This window comes from Salmo salar, chromosome ssa14 (assembly GCF_905237065.1).
Source record: "Salmo salar chromosome ssa14, Ssal_v3.1, whole genome shotgun sequence".
NCBI classification, from domain to species: domain Eukaryota; kingdom Metazoa; phylum Chordata; class Actinopteri; order Salmoniformes; family Salmonidae; genus Salmo; species Salmo salar.
Genome location: NC_059455.1, coordinates 99,001,968 through 99,023,781, shown reverse-complemented (window position 1 = coordinate 99,023,781; position 21,814 = coordinate 99,001,968). Strand labels below are relative to the sequence as shown.

General features: G+C 48.5%; 1 protein-coding gene across 1 annotated transcript in view; it reads left to right on the top strand.

Moving 5' to 3' along the window:
* angpt2b (angiopoietin 2b) overlaps positions 1-20,643 on the top strand; it is a 47,420-nt gene extending 26,777 nt beyond the window's left edge. Inside the window, exons 5-8 of the mRNA XM_045693720.1 lie at positions 1-113; positions 11,542-11,708; positions 19,595-19,725; positions 20,286-20,643. The exon at positions 1-113 is cut by the window's left edge and continues 9 nt beyond it. Of these exons, the coding sequence (XP_045549676.1) occupies positions 1-113; positions 11,542-11,708; positions 19,595-19,725; positions 20,286-20,446 (572 nt within the window). The 3' untranslated portion in view covers positions 20,447-20,643. The remainder of the gene's footprint in view (positions 114-11,541; positions 11,709-19,594; positions 19,726-20,285) is intronic.
* Positions 20,644-21,814: the final 1,171 nt, after the last annotated feature.

Genomic DNA, 21,814 nt, shown 5'->3' with positions numbered 1-21,814 from the left:
TACCTCTACAGGTGTTCTGTGATATGAAGACGAGAGGTGGAGGCTGGACCGTGCTGCAGCATCGTAGAGACGGAGCTTTGGATTTCCACCGTGGATGGAGGGATTACAAGATGGTATGTTCTCTAGAACCTAAACACAAGGTGGTATGTTCTCTAGAACCTTAACACAAGATGGTATGTTCTCTAGAACCTAAACACAAGGTGGTATGTTCTCTAGAACCCAAACACAAGGTGATATGTTCTCTAGAACCTAAACACAAGATGGTATGTTCCCTAGAATTTAAACACAAGATGAAAACCAAGTCTTCTTTGGTAGGTCATTGTAAGCGGAGTTCTCTTCTGTAGTATTTAATTGAAATAGTAGTCAGAAGCTGGATTGTCAGTTAAGGCAGACTCTTTCACATTACGTTCATCTCAACACAAGCAGTCTTTTTTTCTGTACAACCTTCAAAACATTATTTTACACACATACTATGCGCCCATTACAATTTATGCAAAAAAATCGGAACGCATGATTTATCACGGGTAATTGAAAAACGTAAATAAAATACTAAATATATCAACAATATCACACAAAACATTTTCTGATAGTGATTTATTGATACATGTGGCACGTGCAGGCAGTCAATCACGGTAACCTCTCACTCCCACTCTGAGCCAATCACTGTTGTTGTTTACGTAACAATCACATCCTGGAATGGAGAGAACGTTCGAACATCACGTGCATAAAAAAAAACTCACGCTGAGGGCGACCGACGAACGCGTGAAAGGGTTAATAAAGTCAGACTTTTATTTCAGTGTGTTATCATAGGACAACTCTCAGAGTGTGTGGTAGAACATCATTTATTTAGTTTGGGAAGTCTCTGAATCACAGGTGCGTTGTTATAACAGCATGTTGGATCAGGGGGGTCCTGGATTCATCACTCTGACTAGACAGCAGGTTTCAATCAATCTAAGGCGGGGTAGACGAGAGGGTTGGAGAGGGTTTAGGACTGGGGAGGCGTGGGATACAGATCTGGGATCTGGGATGACCTTGGTTGTTTTGGTAGGCCACCCCCACGTTTTCCCCTACGACACTCCCTGTTGTTGCACCTGAACTCTCACTGTCTCTCCCTGACGGTGTCCGACCCCTACACACACTCCTCACACACACACACACACACACACACACACACACACACACACTCCTCACACACACACACACACTCCTCACACACACTCCTCACACACTCCTCACACACTCCTCACACACACACACACACACTCCTCACACACACACACACACACTCACACACACACACACTCCTCACACACACACACACACACACACACACACACACACACCTCACACACACACACACACACACACGCACACACACTCCTCACACACACACACACACACACACACACACACACACACACACACACACACACACACACACACACACACACACACACACACACACACACACACACACACACACACACACACACACACACACACACACACACACACACACACACACACACACACACACACACACACACACACACACACACACACACACACACACACACACACTCCTCACACACACACACACACACACACACACACACACCTCACACACACACACACACACACACACACACACACACACACACACACACACACACACACACACACACACACACACACACTCCTCACACACACACTCCTCACACACACACACACACACACACACACACACACACACACACACACACACTCCTCACACACACACACTCCTCACACACACACACACACACACACACACACACACACACTCACACACTCCACACACACACACACACACACACACCTCACACACACACACACACACACACACACACACACACACACACACACACACACACACACACACACACACACACACACACACACACACACACACACACACACACACACACACACACACACACACACACACACACACACACACACTCCTCTCACACACACACACACACACACACACTCCTCTCACACACACACACACACACACACACTCCTCTCACATACACACACACACACACACACACGCACATATACTGGGGGTTAGAGAGACTAGTTAACAGGATCAGTAGAGATCCCATGTAGAGTACTGGGGGTTAGAGAGACTAGTTAACAGGATCAGTAGAGATCCCACCATGTAGAGTACTGGGGGTTAGAGAGACTAGTTAACAGGGTCAGTAGAGATCCCACCATGTAGAGTACTGGGGGTTAGAGAGACTAGTTAACAGGATCAGTAGAGATCCCACCATGTAGAGTACTGGGGGTTAGAGAGACTAGTTAACAGGGTCAGTAGAGATCCCACCATGTAGAGTTCTGGGGGTTAGAGAGACTAGTTAACAGGATCAGTAGAGATCCCATGTAGAGTTCTGGGGGTTAGAGAGACTAGTTAACAGGATCAGTAGAGATCCCATGTAGAGTTCTGGGGGTTAGAGAGACTAGTTAACAGGATCAGTAGAGATCCCACCATGTAGAGTACTGGGGGTTAGAGAGACTAGTTAACAGGATCAGTAGAGATCCCATGTAGAGTAGTGGGGGTTAGAGAGACTAGTTAACAGGATCAGTAGAGATCCCATGTAGAGTACTGGGGGTTAGAGAGACTAGTTAACAGGATCAGTAGAGATCCCATGTAGAGTACTGGGGGTTAGAGAGACTAGTTAACAGGATCAGTAGAGATCCCATGTAGAGTACTGGGGGTTAGAGAGACTAGTTAAGAGGATCAGTAGAGATCCCACCATGTAGAGTACTGGGGGTTAGAGAGACTAGTTAACAGGGTCAGTAGAGATCCCACCATGTAGAGTACTGGGGGTTAGAGAGACTAGTTAACAGGATCAGTAGAGATCCCACCATGTAGAGTACTGGGGGTTAGAGAGACTAGTTAACAGGATCAGTAGAGATCCCATGTAGAGTACTGGGGGTTAGAGAGACTAGTTAACAGGATCAGTAGAGATCCCATGTAGAGTACTGGGGGTTAGAGAGACTAGTTAAGAGGATCAGTAGAGATCCCACCATGTAGAGTACTGGGGGTTAGAGAGACTAGTTAAGAGGATCAGTAGAGATCCCACCATGTAGAGTACTGGGGGTTAGAGAGACTAGTTAACAGGGTCAGTAGAGATCCCACCATGTAGAGTACTGGGGGTTAGAGAGACTAGTTAACAGGATCAGTAGAGATCCCACCATGTAGAGTACTGGGGGTTAGAGAGACTAGTTAACAGGATCAGTAGAGATCCCACCATGTAGAGTACTGGGGGTTAGAGAGACTAGTTAACAGGGTCAGTAGAGATCCCACCATGTAGAGTACTGGGGGTTAGAGAGACTAGTTAACAGGATCAGTTGAGATCCCATGTAGAGTACTGGGGGTTAGAGAGACTAGTTAACAGGATCAGTAGAGATCCCATGTAGAGTACTGGGGGTTAGAGAGACTAGTTAACAGGGTCAGTAGAGATCCCACCATGTAGAGTACTGGGGGTTAGAGAGACTAGTTAACAGGATCAGTAGAGATCCCACCATGTAGAGTACTGGGGGTTAGAGAGACTAGTTAACAGGATCAGTAGAGATCCCATGTAGAGTTCTGCGGGTTAGAGAGACTAGTTAACAGGATCAGTAGAGATCCCATGTAGAGTTCTGGGGGTTAGAGAGACTAGTTAACAGGATCAGTAGAGATCCCACCATGTAGAGTACTGGGGGTTAGAGAGACTAGTTAACAGGATCAGTAGAGATCCCATGTAGAGTAGTGGGGGTTAGAGAGACTAGTTAACAGGATCAGTAGAGATCCCATGTAGAGTACTGGGGGTTAGAGAGACTAGTTAACAGGATCAGTAGAGATCCCATGTAGAGTACTGGGGGTTAGAGAGACTAGTTAACAGGATCAGTAGAGATCCCATGTAGAGTACTGGGGGTTAGAGAGACTAGTTAAGAGGATCAGTAGAGATCCCACCATGTAGAGTACTGGGGGTTAGAGAGACTAGTTAAGAGGATCAGTAGAGATCCCACCATGTAGAGTACTGGGGGTTAGAGAGACTAGTTAACAGGATCAGTAGAGATCCCATGTAGAGTACTGGGGGTTAGAGAGACTAGTTAACAGGATCAGTAGAGATCCCACCATGTAGAGTACTGGGGGTTAGAGAGACTAGTTAACAGGATCAGTAGAGATCCCACCATGTAGAGTACTGGGGGTTAGAGAGACTAGTTAACAGGGTCAGTAGAGATCCCACCATGTAGAGTACTGGGGGTTAGAGAGACTAGTTAACAGGATCAGTAGAGATCCCATGTAGAGTACTGGGGGTTAGAGAGACTAGTTAACAGGATCAGTAGAGATCCCATGTAGAGTACTGGGGGTTAGAGAGACTAGTTAACAGGGTCAGTAGAGATCCCACCATGTAGAGTACTGGGGGTTAGAGAGACTAGTTAACAGGATCAGTAGAGATCCCACCATGTAGAGTACTGGGGGTTAGAGAGACTAGTTAACAGGATCAGTAGAGATCCCATGTAGAGTTCTGGGGGTTAGAGAGACTAGTTAACAGGATCAGTAGAGATCCCATGTAGAGTTCTGGGGGTTAGAGAGACTAGTTAACAGGATCAGTAGAGATCCCATGTAGAGTTCTGGGGGTTAGAGAGACTAGTTAACAGGATCAGTAGAGATCCCACCATGTAGAGTACTGGGGGTTAGAGAGACTAGTTAACAGGATCAGTAGAGATCCCATGTAGAGTAGTGGGGGTTAGAGAGACTAGTTAACAGGATCAGTAGAGATCCCATGTAGAGTACTGGGGGTTAGAGAGACTAGTTAACAGGATCAGTAGAGATCCCATGTAGAGTACTGGGGGTTAGAGAGACTAGTTAACAGGATCAGTAGAGATCCCATGTAGAGTACTGGGGGTTAGAGAGACTAGTTAAGAGGATCAGTAGAGATCCCACCATGTAGAGTACTGGGGGTTAGAGAGACTAGTTAAGAGGATCAGTAGAGATCCCACCATGTAGAGTACTGGGGGTTAGAGAGACTAGTTAACAGGGTCAGTAGAGATCCCACCATGTAGAGTACTGGGGGTTAGAGAGACTAGTTAACAGGATCAGTAGAGATCCCACCATGTAGAGTACTGGGGGTTAGAGAGACTAGTTAACAGGATCAGTAGAGATCCCACCATGTAGAGTACTGGGGGTTAGAGAGACTAGTTAACAGGGTCAGTAGAGATCCCACCATGTAGAGTACTGGGGGTTAGAGAGACTAGTTAACAGGATCAGTAGAGATCCCATGTAGAGTACTGGGGGTTAGAGAGACTAGTTAACAGGATCAGTAGAGATCCCATGTAGAGTACTGGGGGTTAGAGAGACTAGTTAACAGGGTCAGTAGAGATCCCATGTAGAGTACTGGGGGTTAGAGAGACTAGTTAACAGGATCAGTAGAGATCCCACCATGTAGAGTACTGGGGGTTAGAGAGACTAGTTAACAGGATCAGTAGAGATCCCATGTAGAGTACTGGGGGTTAGAGAGACTAGTTAACAGGATCAGTAGAGATCCCACCATGTAGAGTTCTGGGGGTTAGAGAGACTAGTTAACAGGGTCAGTAGAGATCCCATGTAGAGTACTGGGGGTTAGAGAGACTAGTTAACAGGATCAGTAGAGATCCCATGTAGAGTACTGGGGGTTAGAGAGACTAGTTAACAGGATCAGTAGAGATCCCATGTAGAGTACTGGGGGTTAGAGAGACTAGTTAACAGGGTCAGTAGAGATCCCATGTAGAGTACTGGGGGTTAGAGAGACTAGTTAAGAGGATCAGTAGAGATCCCACCATGTAGAGTACTGGGGGTTATAGAGACTAGTTAACAGGATCAGTAGAGATCCCATGTAGAGTACTGGGGGTTAGAGAGACTAGTTAACAGGATCAGTAGAGATCCCACCATGTAGAGTACTGGGGGTTAGAGAGACTAGTTAACAGGATCAGTAGAAATCCCACCATGTAGAGTCCTGGGGGTTAGAGAGACTAGTTAACAGGATCAGTAGAGATCCCATGTAGAGTTCTGGGGGTTAGAGAGACTAGTTAACAGGATCACAACCACTACTAAAGGACGGCTATTTGTCCCAGCTTCAGATCCTGCTTTAGTAGGGAAATCCCACTGGTGTCCCAAATGCCACCCGTCTCCCTATATAGTGCACTACTTTTAACCAGGGTTCATAGGTGGCCCATAGGACTCAGGTCAAAAGTAGTGCACTGTATAGGGAATGGCGGGGACATTTTGGACTTAATCGCAATGTTGTCCAACACTCAGCACAAACTTATCTTTTGATGTTCTCACTGCCATCAATAGTCATGATATACAGAAACTACACACAGAATGGAAATGCATGATTCTCTTTGAGATCCTTGATTTAAAATCACAGCCTGAGGAAACGAGAAACTCTGGCTGTTTGATTAAACGAGTAGTGCTGATTCACCTTCCTTCTGCAGCAGATTCATTGTTTGGTTTGGAAATGGAATAGTCAAAGGACAACGATCGCGCCGCAAACATGCTTTTTTCAATATATTTTTCTCAAAAAAAACAATATTTTCACAAGTGGATGATAAATATTTGGCCCCAGTTAGAGCGTGGGAGTACGGAGCCTCTGTAGACGGAAGATAACGTGTGTGTGTGTGTGTGTGTGTGTGTGTGTGTGTGTGTGTGTGTGTGTGTGTGTGTGTGTGTGTGTGTGTGTGTGTGTGTGTGTGTGTGTGTGTGTGTGTGTGTGTGTGTGTGTGTGTGTGTGTGTGTGTGTGTGTGTGTTAGACTAAAATCAGGACCTTCTGGACAGACAGTAAACGCTCCCAGACCTCATTCATATCTTCACGTTCACGTAACCAACAAGAGCTGGCAGCCAGAGGCCACAGAGACCACAGAGAAACAGAGACCACAGAGAAATAGAGACCACAGAGAGACAGAGACCACAGAGAGACCACGAGACCGCAGAGGCCACAGAGAAACAGAGGCCACAGAGAAACAGAGAAACAGAGAGACAGAGACCACAGAGAGACCACGAGACCACAGAGAGACAGAGGCCACAGAGAGACAGAGACCACAGAGAGACCACGAAACCGCAGAGAGACAGAGGCCACAGAGAAACAGAGACCACAGAGAGACAGAGGCCGCAGAGACCACAGAGGCCACAGAGAAACAGAGAGACAGAGACCACAGAGAGACCACGAGACCGCAGAGAGACAGAGGCCACAGAGAGACAGAGGCCACAGAGAGACAGAGGCCACAGAGAGACAGAGGCCACAGAGAGACAGAGGCCACAGAGAGACAGAGGCCACAGAGAGACCACGAAACCGCAGAGAAACAGAGACCACAGAGAGACAGAGACCACAGAGACAGAGAGACAGAGAGACAGAGAGACAGAGAGACAGAGAGACAGAGACCACAGAGAGACCACGAGCTCGCAGAGAGACAGAGGCGACAGAGAGACAGAGGCGACAGAGAGACAGAGGCGACAGAGAGACAGAGGCGACAGAGAGACAGAGGCGACAGAGAGACAGAGGCGACAGAGAGACAGAGGCGACAGAGAGACAGAGGCGACAGAGAGACAGAGGCGACAGAGAGACAGAGGCCACAGAGAGACATAGGCCACAGAGAGACATAGGCCACAGAGAGACAGAGAGACAGAGACCACAGAGAAACAGAGAGACAGAGACCGCAGAGAGACCACGAGACCGCAGAGAGCTCGCAGAGAGACAGAGATCACAGAGAGACCACAGAGAAACAGAGCACGCAGAGAGACAGAGATCGCAGAGAGACAGAGTCGCAGAGACCGCAGAGAGACAGAGACCGCAGAGAGACAGAGACCGCAGAGAGACCACGAGGCTGCAGAGAGCTCGCAGAGAGCTCGCAGAGAGCTCGCAGAGAGACAGAGGCCGCAGAGAGACAGAGGCCGCAGAGAGACAGAGGCCGCAGAGAGACAGAGGCCGCAGAGAGACAGAGGCCGCAGAGAGACAGAGGCCGCAGAGAGACAGAGGCCGCAGAGAGACAGAGGCCGCAGAGAGACAGAGGCCGCAGAGAGACAGAGGCCGCAGAGAGACAGAGACCGCAGAGAGCTCGCAGAGAGCTCGCAGAGAGCTCGCAGAGAGACAGAGTCCGCAGAGAGACAGAGACCGCAGAGAGACAGAGACCGCAGAGAGACAGAGACCGCAGAGAGGCCGCAGAGAGACCGCAGAGAGAATGTTTCGCTATAGAGATGTTTAGCCATCTGTTGGAATGTTCAAAAATAGTCTGTTTAGTAGCAGAGGTGCTCTTTAAAAGGCATTACAACGAGCTTGTCTGAGATAAACCAGATATACAGGGACTAACGGTCAGTAGTAGGTCAGAGATATACCAGATATACAGGGACTAACGGTCTGTAGTAGGTCAGAGATATACAGGGACTAACGGTCTGTAGTAGGTCAGAGATATACCAGATATACAGGGACTAACGGTCTGTAGTAGGTCAGAGATATACCAGATATACAGGGACTAACGGTCTGTAGTAGTTCAGAGATATACAGGGACTAACGGTCAGTAGTAGGTCAGAGATATACCAGATATACAGGGACTAACGGTCTGTAGTAGTTCAGAGATATACAAGGACTAACGGTCAGTAGTAGGTCAGAGATATACCAGATATACAGGGACTAACGGTCTGTAGTAGGTCAGAGATATACCAGATATACAGGGACTAACGGTCTGTAGTAGTTCAGAGATATACAGGGACTAACGGTCAGTAGTAGGTCAGAGATATACCAGATATACAGGGACCTACGGTCAGTAGTAGGTCAGAGATATACCAGATATACAGGGACTAACGGTCTGTAGTAGGTCAGAGATATACAGGGACTAACGGTCTGTAGTAGGTCTGAGATATACCAGATATACAGGGACCAACGGTCTGTAGTAGGTCAGAGATATACAGGGACTAACGGTCTGTAGTAGGTCAGAGATATACCAGATATACAGGGACTAACGGTCTGTAGTAGTTCAGAGATATACAGGGACTAACGGTCTGTAGTAGGTCTGAGATATACCAGATATACAGGGACTAACGGTCTGTAGTAGTTCAGAGATATACAAGGACTAACGGTCTGTAGTAGGTCAGAGATATACCAGATATACAGGGACTAACGGTCTGTAGTAGGTCAGAGATATACCAGATATCCAGGGACCAACGGTCTGTAGTAGGTCAGAGATATACCAGATATACAGGGACTAACGGTCTGTAGTAGGTCAGAGATATACCAGATATACAGGGACTAACGGTCAGTAGTAGGTCAGAGATATTCAGGGACCAACGGTCTGTAGTAGGTCAGAGATATACCAGATATACAGGGACTAACGGTCTGTAGTAGGTCAGAGATATACCAGATATACAGGGACTAACGGTCTGTAGTAGGTCAGAGATATACAGGGACTAACGGCCTGTAGTAGGTCAGAGATATACAGGGACTAACGGTCAGTAGTAGGTCAGAGATATACCAGATATACAGGGACTAACGGTCTGTAGTAGGTCAGAGATATACAGGGACTAACGGTCTGTAGTAGGTCAGAGATATACCAGATATACAGGGACTAACGGTCTGTAGTAGGTCAGAGATATACCAGATATACAGGGACTAACGGTCTGTAGTAGGTCAGAGATATACCAGATATACAGGGACTAACGGTCTGTAGTAGTTCAGAGATATACAGGGACTAACGGTCAGTAGTAGGTCAGAGATATACAGGGACCAACGGTCTGTAGTAGGTCTGAGATATACCAGATATCCAGGGACTAACGGTCTGTAGTAGGTCAGAGATATACCAGATATACAGGGACTAACGGTCTGTAGTAGGTCAGAGATATACAGGGACTAACGGTCTGTAGTAGGTCAGAGATATACCAGATATACAGGGACTAACGGTCTGTAGTAGGTCAGAGATATACCAGATATACAGGGACTAACGGTCTGTAGTAGGTCAGAGATATACCAGATATCCAGGGACCAACGGTCTGTAGTAGTTCAGAGATATACAGGGACTAACGGTCTGTAGTAGGTCAGAGATATACCAGATATCCAGGGACCAACGGTCTGTAGTAGGTCAGAGATATACCAGATATACAGGGACCAACGGTCAGTAGTAGGTCAGAGATATACCAGATATACAGGGACTAACGGTCTGTAGTAGGTCTGAGATATACCAGATATACAGGGACTAACGGTCTGTAGTAGGTCTGAGATATACAGGGACTAACGGTCTGTAGTAGGTCTGAGATATACCAGATATACAGGGACTAACGGTCTGTAGTAGGTCTGAGATATACCAGATATACAGGGACCAACGGTCTGTAGTAGGTCTGAGATATACCAGATATACAGGGACTAACGTTCTGTAGTAGGTCAGAGATATACCAGATATACAGGGACTAACGGTCTGTAGTAGGTCAGAGATATACCAGATATACAGGGACTAACGGTCTGTAGTAGGTCAGAGATATACCAGATATACAGGGACTAACGGTCTGTAGTAGGTCAGAGATATACCAGATATACAGGGACTAACGGTCTGTAGTAGGTCAGAGATATACCAGATATCCAGGGACCAACGGTCAGTAGTAGGTCAGAGATATACCAGATATACAGGGACTAACGGTCTGTAGTAGGTCAGAGATATACCAGATATACAGGGACTAACGGTCTGTAGTAGGTCAGAGATAAACAGGGACTAACGGTCTGTAGTAGGTCAGAGATATACCAGATATACAGGGACTAACGGTCTGTAGTAGGTCAGAGATATACCAGATATACAGGGACCAACGGTCTGTAGTAGGTCAGAGATATACCAGATATACAGGGACTAACGGTCTGTAGTAGGTCAGAGATATACCAGATATACAGGGACTAACGGTCTGTAGTAGGTCAGAGATAAACAGGGACTAACGGTCTGTAGTAGGTCAGAGATATACCAGATATACAGGGACTAACGGTCTGTAGTAGTTCAGAGATATACAGGGACTAACGGTATGTAGTAGGTCAGAGATATACAGGGACTAACGGTATGTAGTAGGTCAGAGATATACAGGGACTAACGGTCTGTAGTAGGTCAGAGATATACCAGATATACAGGGACTAACGGTCTGTAGTAGGTCAGAGATATACCAGATATACAGGGACTAACGGTCTGTAGTAGGTCAGAGATATACAGGGACTAACGGTCTGTAGTAGGTCAGAGATATACCAGATATACAGGGACTAACGGTCTGTAGTAGGTCAGAGAGGGATTGTCAGCAGTTATCAAGATATTAACGTTTGCGTTCCTCAGTCAAAATCATTTATCTCTTCACTCACAACATCCCTCATGTCTCTTCATCCGTCTCAACGGTAGAATGACATTTACGTCTTAACACTTCTCTGTTGATGTCATCTGTACCCTCTGAAGCGACGTTAGTCATATGACCCTTCGTTTAGTTTGTCCTCTTTCTCTAACCGTACCCGTTGCAGGGTTTTGGAGATCCCTCGGGAGAGCACTGGGCAGGAAATGACCTCATCCATCTGCTGACCAGCTCCCAGGAGTACAGTCTCCAGGTGCAGCTGAAGGATGACGATGGGAACGAGGCCTACTCTCACTACGATCACTTCTACATAGACGCAGAGGACAAAAACTACAGGTACCAGCATGCAATGCACCATCCCACAGCAGGGAAGGCCGAGAGTCAAATCAAATCAAACGTTATTTGTCACATGCTTCAAAAACTGTGTGGACTAACAGTGAAATGTTTACCTCACGAAAAAATGCAGAGAGAAAGAAAGATAAATAAAAACATAAGGAATAAATACATTTTTGAGTAACACAATAAGTAACGATAACTAGCGATCTCTAGGTGTACCAGTACCGAGTCGATATGCTGGGGTATGAGGTAATTGAGGTAGATACTGTCTGTAGTATATAAAGTAGCTAGGCAACAGGATAGATAGTAAACATTAGTAAACATTAGCAGTGATGAGTCAATGCAGGTAGCCCGGGTAGCTATTGGTTAACTAGCTATTTATCAGTCTTATGTCTTTGGGGGTGGAAGTTGTTCATGGTCCTGTTGGTTACAGACCTGGCGCATCGGTACCGCTTGGACGTGCGCTAGCAGAGAGAACAGTCTATGACTTGGGTGGCTGGAGTCTTTGACAATTGTTTGGGTCTTCCTCTGACACCGCCTGGTGTAGAGGTCCTGGATGGCAGGAAGCTTAGCCCCAGTGATGTACTGTCCATATCTCACATGTCATCACAGTTAATCGTGTTAAACAGCCACTTACACTAAGTGAGATTTTATCCTCCAAAAAACACCAGCAATCAGTCTTAATATTGTGTTAAAACTCTTCTGTCATGTTAAAACCTCTTAGAGCTATGTCTCAATCAGATCTCTCCACTAACAAAGCCCTAAGGTGCTCTCTCTCTCCACTACTAAAGCCCTATGGTGGTCTCTCTCTCCACTACTAAAGCCCTGTGGTGGTCTCTCTCTCTCCACTACTAAAGCCCTATGGTGGTCTCTCTCCACTACTAAAGCCCTATGGTGGTCTCTCTCTCTCCACTACTAAAGCCCTATGGTGGTCTCTCTCTCTCTCCACTACTAAAGCCCTATGGTGGTCTCTCTCTCTCTCCACTACTAAAGCCCTATTGTGGTCTCTCTCTCTCTCCACTACTAAAGCCCTATGGTGGTCTCTCTCTCTCTCTCCACTACTAAAGCCCTGTGGTGGTCTCTCTCTCTCTCCACTACTAAAGCCCTGTGGTGGTCTCTCTCTCTCTCCACTACTAAAGCCCTATGGTGGTCTCTCTCTCTCCACTACTAAAGCCCTATAGTGGTCTCTCTCTCTCCACTACTAAAGCCCTATGGTGGTCTCTCTCTCTCCACTACTAAAGCCCTACGGTGGTCTCTCTCTCCACTACTAAAGCCCTATGGTGGTCTCTCTCTCCACTACTAAAGCCCTATGGTGGTCTCTCTCTCCACTACTAAAGCCCTATGGTGGACTCTCTCTCTCTCCACTACTAAAGCCCTATGGTGGTCTCTCTCTCTCCACTACTAAAGCCCTACAGTGGTCTCTCTCTCTCCAATACTAAAGCCCTATGGTGGTATCTCTCTCCACTACTAAAGCCCTATGGTGGTCTCTCTCTCTCTACTACTAAAGCCCTAAGGTGCTCTCTCTCTCCACTACTAAAGCCCTATGGTGGTCTCTCTCTCTCCACTACTAAAGCCCTATGGTGGTCTCTCTCTCTCCACTACTAAAGCCCTGTGGTGGTCTCTCTCTCTCCACTACTAAAGCCCTATGGTGGACTCTCTCTCTCTCCACTACTAAAGCCCTACAGTGGTCTCTCTCTCCACTACTAAAGCCCTATGGTGGTCTCTCTCTCCACTACTAAAGCCCTATGGTGGTCTCTCTCCACTACTAAAGCCCTATGGTGGTTCTCTCTCTCCACTACTAAAGCCCTATGGTGGTACTCTCTCTCTCCACTACTAAAGCCCTATGGTGGTCTCTCTCTCTCCACTACTAAAGCCCTGTGGTGGTCTCTCTCTCTCTCCACTACTAAAGCCCTATGGTGGTCTCTCTCTCCACTACTAAAGCCCTATGGTGGTCTCTCTCTCTCCACTACTAAAGCCCTATGGTGGTCTCTCTCTCTCCACTACTAAAGCCCTGTTGTGGTCTTCTCTCTCCACTACTAAAGCCCTATGGTGGTCTCTCTCTCCACTACTAAAGCCCTATGGTGGTCTCTCTCTCTCTCCACTACTAAAGCCCTGTGGTGGTCTCTCTCTCTCTCCACTACTAAAGCCCTATGGTGGTCTCTCTCTCCACTACTAAAGCCCTATGGTGGTCTCTCTCCACTACTAAAGCCCTATGGTGGTCTCTCTCTCCACTACTAAAGCCCTATGGTGGTCTCTCTCCACTACTAAAGCCCTATGGTGGTCTCTCTCCACTACTAAAGCCCTATGGTGGTCTCTCTCTCTCTCTCCTACTAAAGCCCTATGGTGGTCTCTCTCTTCTACTAAAGCCCTGTGGTGGTCTCTCTCTCTCCACTACTAAAGCCCTGTGGTGGTCTCTCTCTCTCCACTACTAAAGCCCTGTGGTGGTCTCTCTCTCTCCACTACTAAAGCCCTGTGGTGGTCTCTCTCTCCACTACTAAAGCCCTGTGGTGGTCTCTCTCTCTCCACTACTAAAGCCCTGTGGTGGTCTCTCTCTCCACTACTAAAGCATTTAGATCCAGGATCATCCTTAAATGACCTAAAATCCTACTAAACTACCTATACATTTAAATCCAGAATTATCCTTAAATAACCTAAAATCATTCAGTGTCTTGGCGCTATATTCATCCTACTCTGTGTGTGGCAAGCCCCCTGAATGGTGCTAGAGTTGGTGAGCTTTCAGACCTGTTGCCAACTATTGCTGAGCAGCGCTCCATTTCACCTCGTTGAGTATGTGTTAGGTTCATTATCATGCTGAGAATACTGGCTCTCCGCTGGTTTTCCCCTCCAGGGTTGAGTTCATTTAGGGACCTCCCCAGCCAGAGGCCTGTGGTGCTAGGCTTTTACCCAGCCAATGCAGCCCCTACTCGGCCAAGGCATCCCCTTCTCAAGCTTTCTCTGGCTAATTCAACCTGTTCTCAAGCTTTCTCTGGCCAATAAAACCTATTCTCTAGCTTTCTCTGGACAATAAAACCTCTTCTCAAGCTTTCTCTGGCTAATTCAAATTCTTCTCAAGCTTTCTCTGGCCAATAAAACCTATTCTTAGCTTAAACCTCTTTAAGCTTTCTTACGCTTTCTCTGGCCAATAAAACCTATTCTCTAGCTTTCTCTGGACAATAAAACCTCTTCTCAAGCTTTCTCTGGCTAATTCAAATTCTTCTCAAGCTTTCTCTGGCCAATAAAACCTATTCTCTAGCTTTCTCTGGCCAATAAAACCTCTTCTCAAGCTTTCTCTGGCTAATAAAACCTCTTCTCTAGCTTTCTCTGGCCAATAAAACCTATTCTCTATCCTTCTCCTTAGAAGGCAACCCTTTTTCCATATGTAACCCCTGCTCTGGACCAGTCCGGTCACCCAACCCAACCCAGCTTCTTCCAACCATCCAACCAAGGAAGGCACCCAACCCTTCCCCCAGTGTTCCCAGGCCAAAGCAGCATCTTCTCCAGCCCCCCTCTCCCATCTGTCCCTGTAGCTAAGGCAGTCTCAGACCCATAGCCAGCCCCCTCTCACATCTGTCCCTGTAGCTAAGGCAGTCTCAGACCCATAGCCAGGCCCCTCTCCCATCTGTCCCTGTAGCTAAGGCAGTCAGACCCATAGCCAGCCCCCTCTCACATCTGTCCCTGTAGCTAAGGCAGTCAGACCCATAGCCAGGCTCCTCTCCCATCTGTCCCTGTAACTAAGGCATTCAGACCCATAGCCAGCCCCCTCTCCCATCTGTCCCTGTAGCTAAGGCAGTCTCAGACCCATAGCCAGGCTCCTCTCCCATCTGTCCCTGTAGCTAAGGCAGTCTCAGACCCATAGCCAGCCCCCTCTTCCATCTGTCCCTGTAACTAAGGCAGTCAGACCCATAGCCAGCCCCCTCTCCCATCTGTCCCTGTAACTAAGGCAGTCAGACCCATAGCCAGGCTCCTCTCCCATCTGTCCCTGTAGCTAAGGCAGTCAGACCCATAGCCAGGCTCCTCTCCCATCTGTCCCTGTAGCTAAGGCAGTCTCAGACCCCTTAGCCAGGCTCCTCTCCCATCTGTCCCTGTAACTAAGGCAGTCAGACCCATAGCCAGGCTCCTCTCCCATCTGTCCCTGTAACTAAGGCAGTCTCAGACCCCTTAGCCAGGCTCCTCTCCCATCTGTCCCTGTAACTAAGGCATTCAGACCCATAGCCAGCCCCCTCTCCCATCTGTCCCTGTAGCTAAGGCATTCAGACCCATAGCCAGCCCCTCTCCCATCTGTCCCTGTAACTAAGGCATTCAGACCCATAGCCAGCCCCTCTCCCATCTGTCCCTGTAGCTAAGGCAGTCAGACCCATAGCCAGCCCCTCTCCCATCTGTCCCTGTAGCTAAGGCATTCAGACCCATAGCCAGGCTCCTCTCCCATCTGTCCCTGTAGCTAAGGCAGTCAGACCCATAGCCAGGCTCCTCTCCCATCTGTCCCTGTAACTAAGGCATTCAGACCCATAGCCAGGCTCCTCTCCCATCTGTCCCTGTAACTAAGGCATTCAGACCCCTTAGCCAGGCTCCTCTCCCATCTGTCCCTGTAACTAAGGCAGTCAGACCCCTTAGCCAGGCTCCTCTCCCATCTGTCCCTGTAACTAAGGCAGTCAGACCCATAGCCAGGCTCCTCTCCCATCTGTCCCTGTAGCTAAGGCAGTCTCAGACCCCTTAGCCAGGCTCCTCTCCCATCTGTCCCTGTAACTAAGGCAGTCAGACCCATAGCCAGGCTCCTCTCCCATCTGTCCCTGTAACTAAGGCAGTCTCAGACCCCTTAGCCAGGCTCCTCTCCCATCTGTCCCTGTAACTAAGGCATTCAGACCCATAGCCAGCCCCCTCTCCCATCTGTCCCTGTAGCTAAGGCATTCAGACCCATAGCCAGCCCCTCTCCCATCTGTCCCTGTAACTAAGGCATTCAGACCCATAGCCAGCCCCTCTCCCATCTGTCCCTGTAGCTAAGGCAGTCAGACCCATAGCCAGCCCCTCTCCCATCTGTCCCTGTAGCTAAGGCATTCAGACCCATAGCCAGGCTCCTCTCCCATCTGTCCCTGTAGCTAAGGCAGTCAGACCCATAGCCAGGCTCCTCTCCCATCTGTCCCTGTAACTAAGGCATTCAGACCCATAGCCAGGCTCCTCTCCCATCTGTCCCTGTAACTAAGGCATTCAGACCCCTTAGCCAGGCTCCTCTCCCATCTGTCCCTGTAACTAAGGCAGTCAGACCCCTTAGCCAGGCTCCTCTCCCATCTGTCCCTGTAACTAAGGCAGTCAGACCCATAGCCAGGCTCCTCTCCCATCTGTCCCTGTAACTAAGGCATTCAGACCCCTTAGCCAGGCTCCTCTCCCATCTGTCCCTGTAGCTAAGGCAGTCAGACCCATAGCCAGGCTCCTCTCCCATCTGTCCCTGTAACTAAGGCATTCAGACCCATAGCCAGCCCCCTCTCCCATCTGTCCCTGTAGCTAAGGCAGTCAGACCCATAGCCAGGCTCCTCTCCCATCTGTCCCTGTAGCTAAGGCAGTCTCAGACCCCTTAGCCAGGCTCCTCTCCCATCTGTCCCTGTAACTAAGGCAGTCAGACCCATAGCCAGCCCCCTCTCCCATCTGTCCCTGTAGCTAAGGCATTCAGACCCATAGCCAGCCCCCTCTCCCATCTGTCCCTGTAGCTAAGGCAGTCTCAGACCCCTTAGCCTATTCCTTCCCAGCCAAGGTAGCTCCTTCTCTATGTATGACTTCTATATAGCCAAGGCAGTCATTTCTCTCTAGGACTTCCCTACAGCCAGATCTATAGCTATAGCTCCCTATAGCCAATGTAACACTTAACCCCTTCTCTCAGTCACTCCCCATAGCCAGAACAGTTGAACCTCTTCTCTCAATCACTCCTTTAGCTAGCCAAGCCAGTTTGCCCTCCCATTCTTCCATAGCCCACTCCCCAGCCTCCTCTCCTAGCCTCCACCCTAGCCAGAGCTCCTTTTCCCCAGCCTTAAATCTGCCAACATCCCCCTTTCTCCAGCAACATCCACCCACCCTCCAGCCCCGTGTAGTGTGGTCCTCACCTCTGTATGGAACACTATAAAGGGAATTGGGTACTATTTGGGACGTAACAGAGGTCCCTCATTGAGCCCCACCACAGACAATCAACCTAGAGTCTAGTACTAACAAGACAGAATGACAGGAGGAGAGGAACAGAAGAGGAGGAGGAGAATGAGGAGGGTAGGAGGAGGAGGAGGAGAGGGGGATGAGGAAGAAGACGAAGGAGGAGAGGAGGAGGAAGATGAGAGGGAGGAGGAGGGGGGGAGGAGGGGGGGAGGAGGAGTTAGAGGAGAGGGAGGTAGAGGAGAGGGAGGAGGTAGAGGAGAGGGAGGAGGAAGAGGAGAGGGAGGAGGAAGAGGAGAGGGAGGAGGAAGAGGAGAGGGAGGAGGAAGAGGAGAGAGAAGAGGAGGGGAGGAGGGAGGGGAGAATGAGGAGTCCTCAGAGGGAGATGTTTAGTCCCAGGATCCTCAGCTTAGTGATGAGCGTTGTGGGCACTATGGTGTTGAACACTGAGCTGCAGTCAATGAACAGCATTCTCACATAGGTGTTCCTGTTGTCCAGGTGGGAAAGGGCAGTGTGGAGTGTATAGAGATTGCGTCATCTGTGGATCTGTTTGGGTGGTATGCAAATTGGAGTGGATACATGGTGTCTGGGGTGATGATGCTGATCTGAGCCATGACCAGCCTTTCAAAGCATTTCATGCTACAGATGTGAGTGCTACAGAGCAATAGTCATTTAGGAAGGTTGCCTTGGCGTTCTTGGACACAGGGACTATGGTGGTCTGCTTGAAACATGTTGGTATTACAGACTGGGTCAGGGAGAGGTTGGAAATGTCAGTTAAGACAATTGCCAGCTGGTCAGCGCATGTTCTGAGTACGTGTCCTGCTAATCCAACTGGCCCTGCGTTCTTGGAAATGTTGACCTGTTTAAAGGGCTTACTCACACAGTCGTCCGGAATGGCTGGTGCTGTCATGCATGGTTCAGTGTTGCTTGCCTCGAAGCGAGCATAGAAGGCATTTAGCTCATCTGGTAGGCTCGCGTCACTGTGCAGCTCGTGGCTGAGTTTCTCTTTGTAATACCTGATAGTTTGCAAGCCCTGCCACATCCGTCGAGTGTCAGAGCAAGTGCAGTAGGATTCAAATTTGATTTTAGTCCTGTATTGATGCTTTGCCTGTTTGATGGTTTGTCAGAGGGTGTAGCAGAATTTATTATAATTGTTCAGATTAGTGTCCTGCTCCTTGAAAGCAGCAGCTCTAGCCTTTAGATCAGTGCGGATGCTGCCTATAATCCATGGCTTCTGGTTTGGATATGTACGTACGATCACTGTGGGGACGACGTCGTCGATGCACTTATTATTGAGGCTGATGACTGAGGTGGTAAACTCCTCAATGCCGTCGGGATGAATCCCGGGAACACATTCCAGTCTCCACTAGCCGGGCCTCTTTCTTTTCCCATCTCCAGCCCATCAGACTGCTAAACCTTACCCACTGTTCTAGCCGGCCACCACCCAGTACTCTACCCTGCACCTTAGAGACTGCTGTCCCTATGCACATAGAGTCATGAAACACTGGTCACTTTAAAATGGTTTACATACTGTTTTACCCACTTTATATGTATATACTGTATTCTAGTCCTGGTTCATCCTTCTTGGTATTACGACGCTGTTGGAGCTAGAAACACAAGCATTTAGCTGCACCTACAAAAACATCTGCAAATATGTGCACGCGACCAATACATTTTGATTTGATTTGAACCGACTTAATCTGGGTCTGGAAAACGGGCCCTATGTGTTGACAGTTCTGGTCCGTTCCCTCTCCCAGTCTCCATGCCCAGGGGTTCAGTGGTACTGCTGGCCGCACCAGTAGCCTGACCCAGCCTGGCACCCAGTTCAGCACCAAGGACCGAGACAACGACCGCTGCTCCTGCAAGTGTGCCCAGATGTCTTCTGGAGGTATTTATCTTTTCCTCTCACTTCCTGTTTCATCTTTCCTCTCACTTCCTGTTTCATCTTTCCTCTCACTTCCTGTTTCATCCTTCCTCTCACTTCCTGCTTCATCTTTCTCTCTTTCCCTACTTTCTATCTATCTTTCCTCTCACTTCCTGTTTCATCTTTCCCTACTTTCTATCTATCTTTCCTCTCACTTCCTGTTTCATCTTGCACTCTTTCCCTACTTTCTATCTATCTTTCCTCTCACTTCCTGTTTCATCTTGCACTCTTTCCCTACTTTCTATCTATCTTTCCTCTCACTTCCTGTTTCATCCACATGTAAAGTTGTACATGAACCTACATGAAATCACTTTTTATGACCTTTGACCATTGACCACACTAGGTTGCTAGGTCGGTGGTTTGAGGCATGTGGTCCCTCTGCCCTCTCTCTTCCTGACCCCTGACCTCTAACCCCTGACCTCTCCCCTCTCCACTAGGTTGGTGGTTCGAGGCGTGTTGGCCCCAGTGACCTCTCTCTTCCTGACCCCTGACCTCTAATCCCTGACCTCTCCCCTCTCCACTAGGTTGGTGGTTCGAGGCGTGTGGTCCCTCCAACCTGAACGGTATCTACTACGCTGGCGTCTCCAACGTGGTCCGTTACAACGGCATCAAGTGGTACTACTGGAAGGGCGCCAGCCTCATGGCTACCGTGACGACCATGATGGTTCGACCCGCAGGCTTCTGAGGGATAACAGCTGCGACAGCTGATGATTTCAGCGGGAAGCGACTGATGACATCACCCTGACTGACTAAATTACTGACTGATGAGCGAATAATGAAGTTTGACAGACATTTGAGTGGAGATTTTAGAAATGTTTGATTGATGGACATTTTCAAAATGATTTTTTTTTTCTCCAAAAATGTATTCTGTTGGTCTCCCGAGTGGCGCAGTGGTCTAAGGCAGTGTCACTAGAAATTCTGGGTTCGAGTCCAGGCTCTGTGGCAGCCGGCCGCGACCGGGAGACCCATGGGGCGGCGCGCAATTGGCCCAGCGTCGTCCGGTTTAGGGAGGGTTTGGGATGTCCTTGTCCCATCGCGCTCTAGCGACTCCTGTGGCGGGCCAGGCGCAGTGCACGCTGATACAGTCACCAGGTGTGCAGTGTTTCCTCCGACACATTGATGCGGCTGGCTTCCAGGTTAAGAGGGCATTGTGTCAAGAAGCAGTGCGGCTTGGTTGGGTTGTGTTTCAGAGGACGCATGGCTCTCGACCTTCGCCTCTCCTGAGTCCGTACGGGAGTTGCAGCGATGAGACAAGACTGTAACTACCAATTGGACACCACGAAATTGGAGAGAAAAAGGGGTATTAAATTTTTTTTTTAAAATAAAAAGATGTTTTTATAAATCTGTTATAGATATTTTTCCCACTAAAATGGCACATAGGCTTACAACATAAACATGTGTTTTCTAATGTAATTGTACGCACTGTGACTTCAGAGAGTATTCCCTTGACTTATTCCAGACTTTGTTACAGCTTGAATACTAAATGGATTAAACATATTTTTTCACACCCATCTATGCACACACCATAATGACACTCCCTCCGTGCTCTCCCTCCGTGCTCTCCCTCCGTGCTCTCCCTCCGTGCTCTCCCTCCGTGCTCTCCCACCGTGCTCTCCCACCGTGCTCTCCCTCCGTGCTCTCCCTCCGTGCTCTCCCTCCGTGCTCTCCCACCGTGCTCTCCCTCCGTGCTCTCCCTCCGTGCTCTCCCTCCGTACTCTCCCACCGTGCTCTCCCTCCGTGCTCTCCCTCCGTGCTCTCCCTCCGTGCTCTCCCTCCGTACTCTCCCTCCGTGCTCTCCCTCCGTACTCTCCCTCCGTGCTCTCCCTCCGTGCTCTCCCTCCATGCTCTCCCTCCATGCTCTCCCTCCATACTCTCCCACCCATCTATGTACACACAATGCCCCATAATGACACAATGCCCCATAATGACAAAGTGAAAATATGTTTTTAGAAATTGTAGCAAATTTTTGGAAAATTAAATAAAGAAATATCAAATTTACATAAGTATTCAAACCCCTAAGTCAATACTTTGTAGAAGCACCTTTGGCATCGAT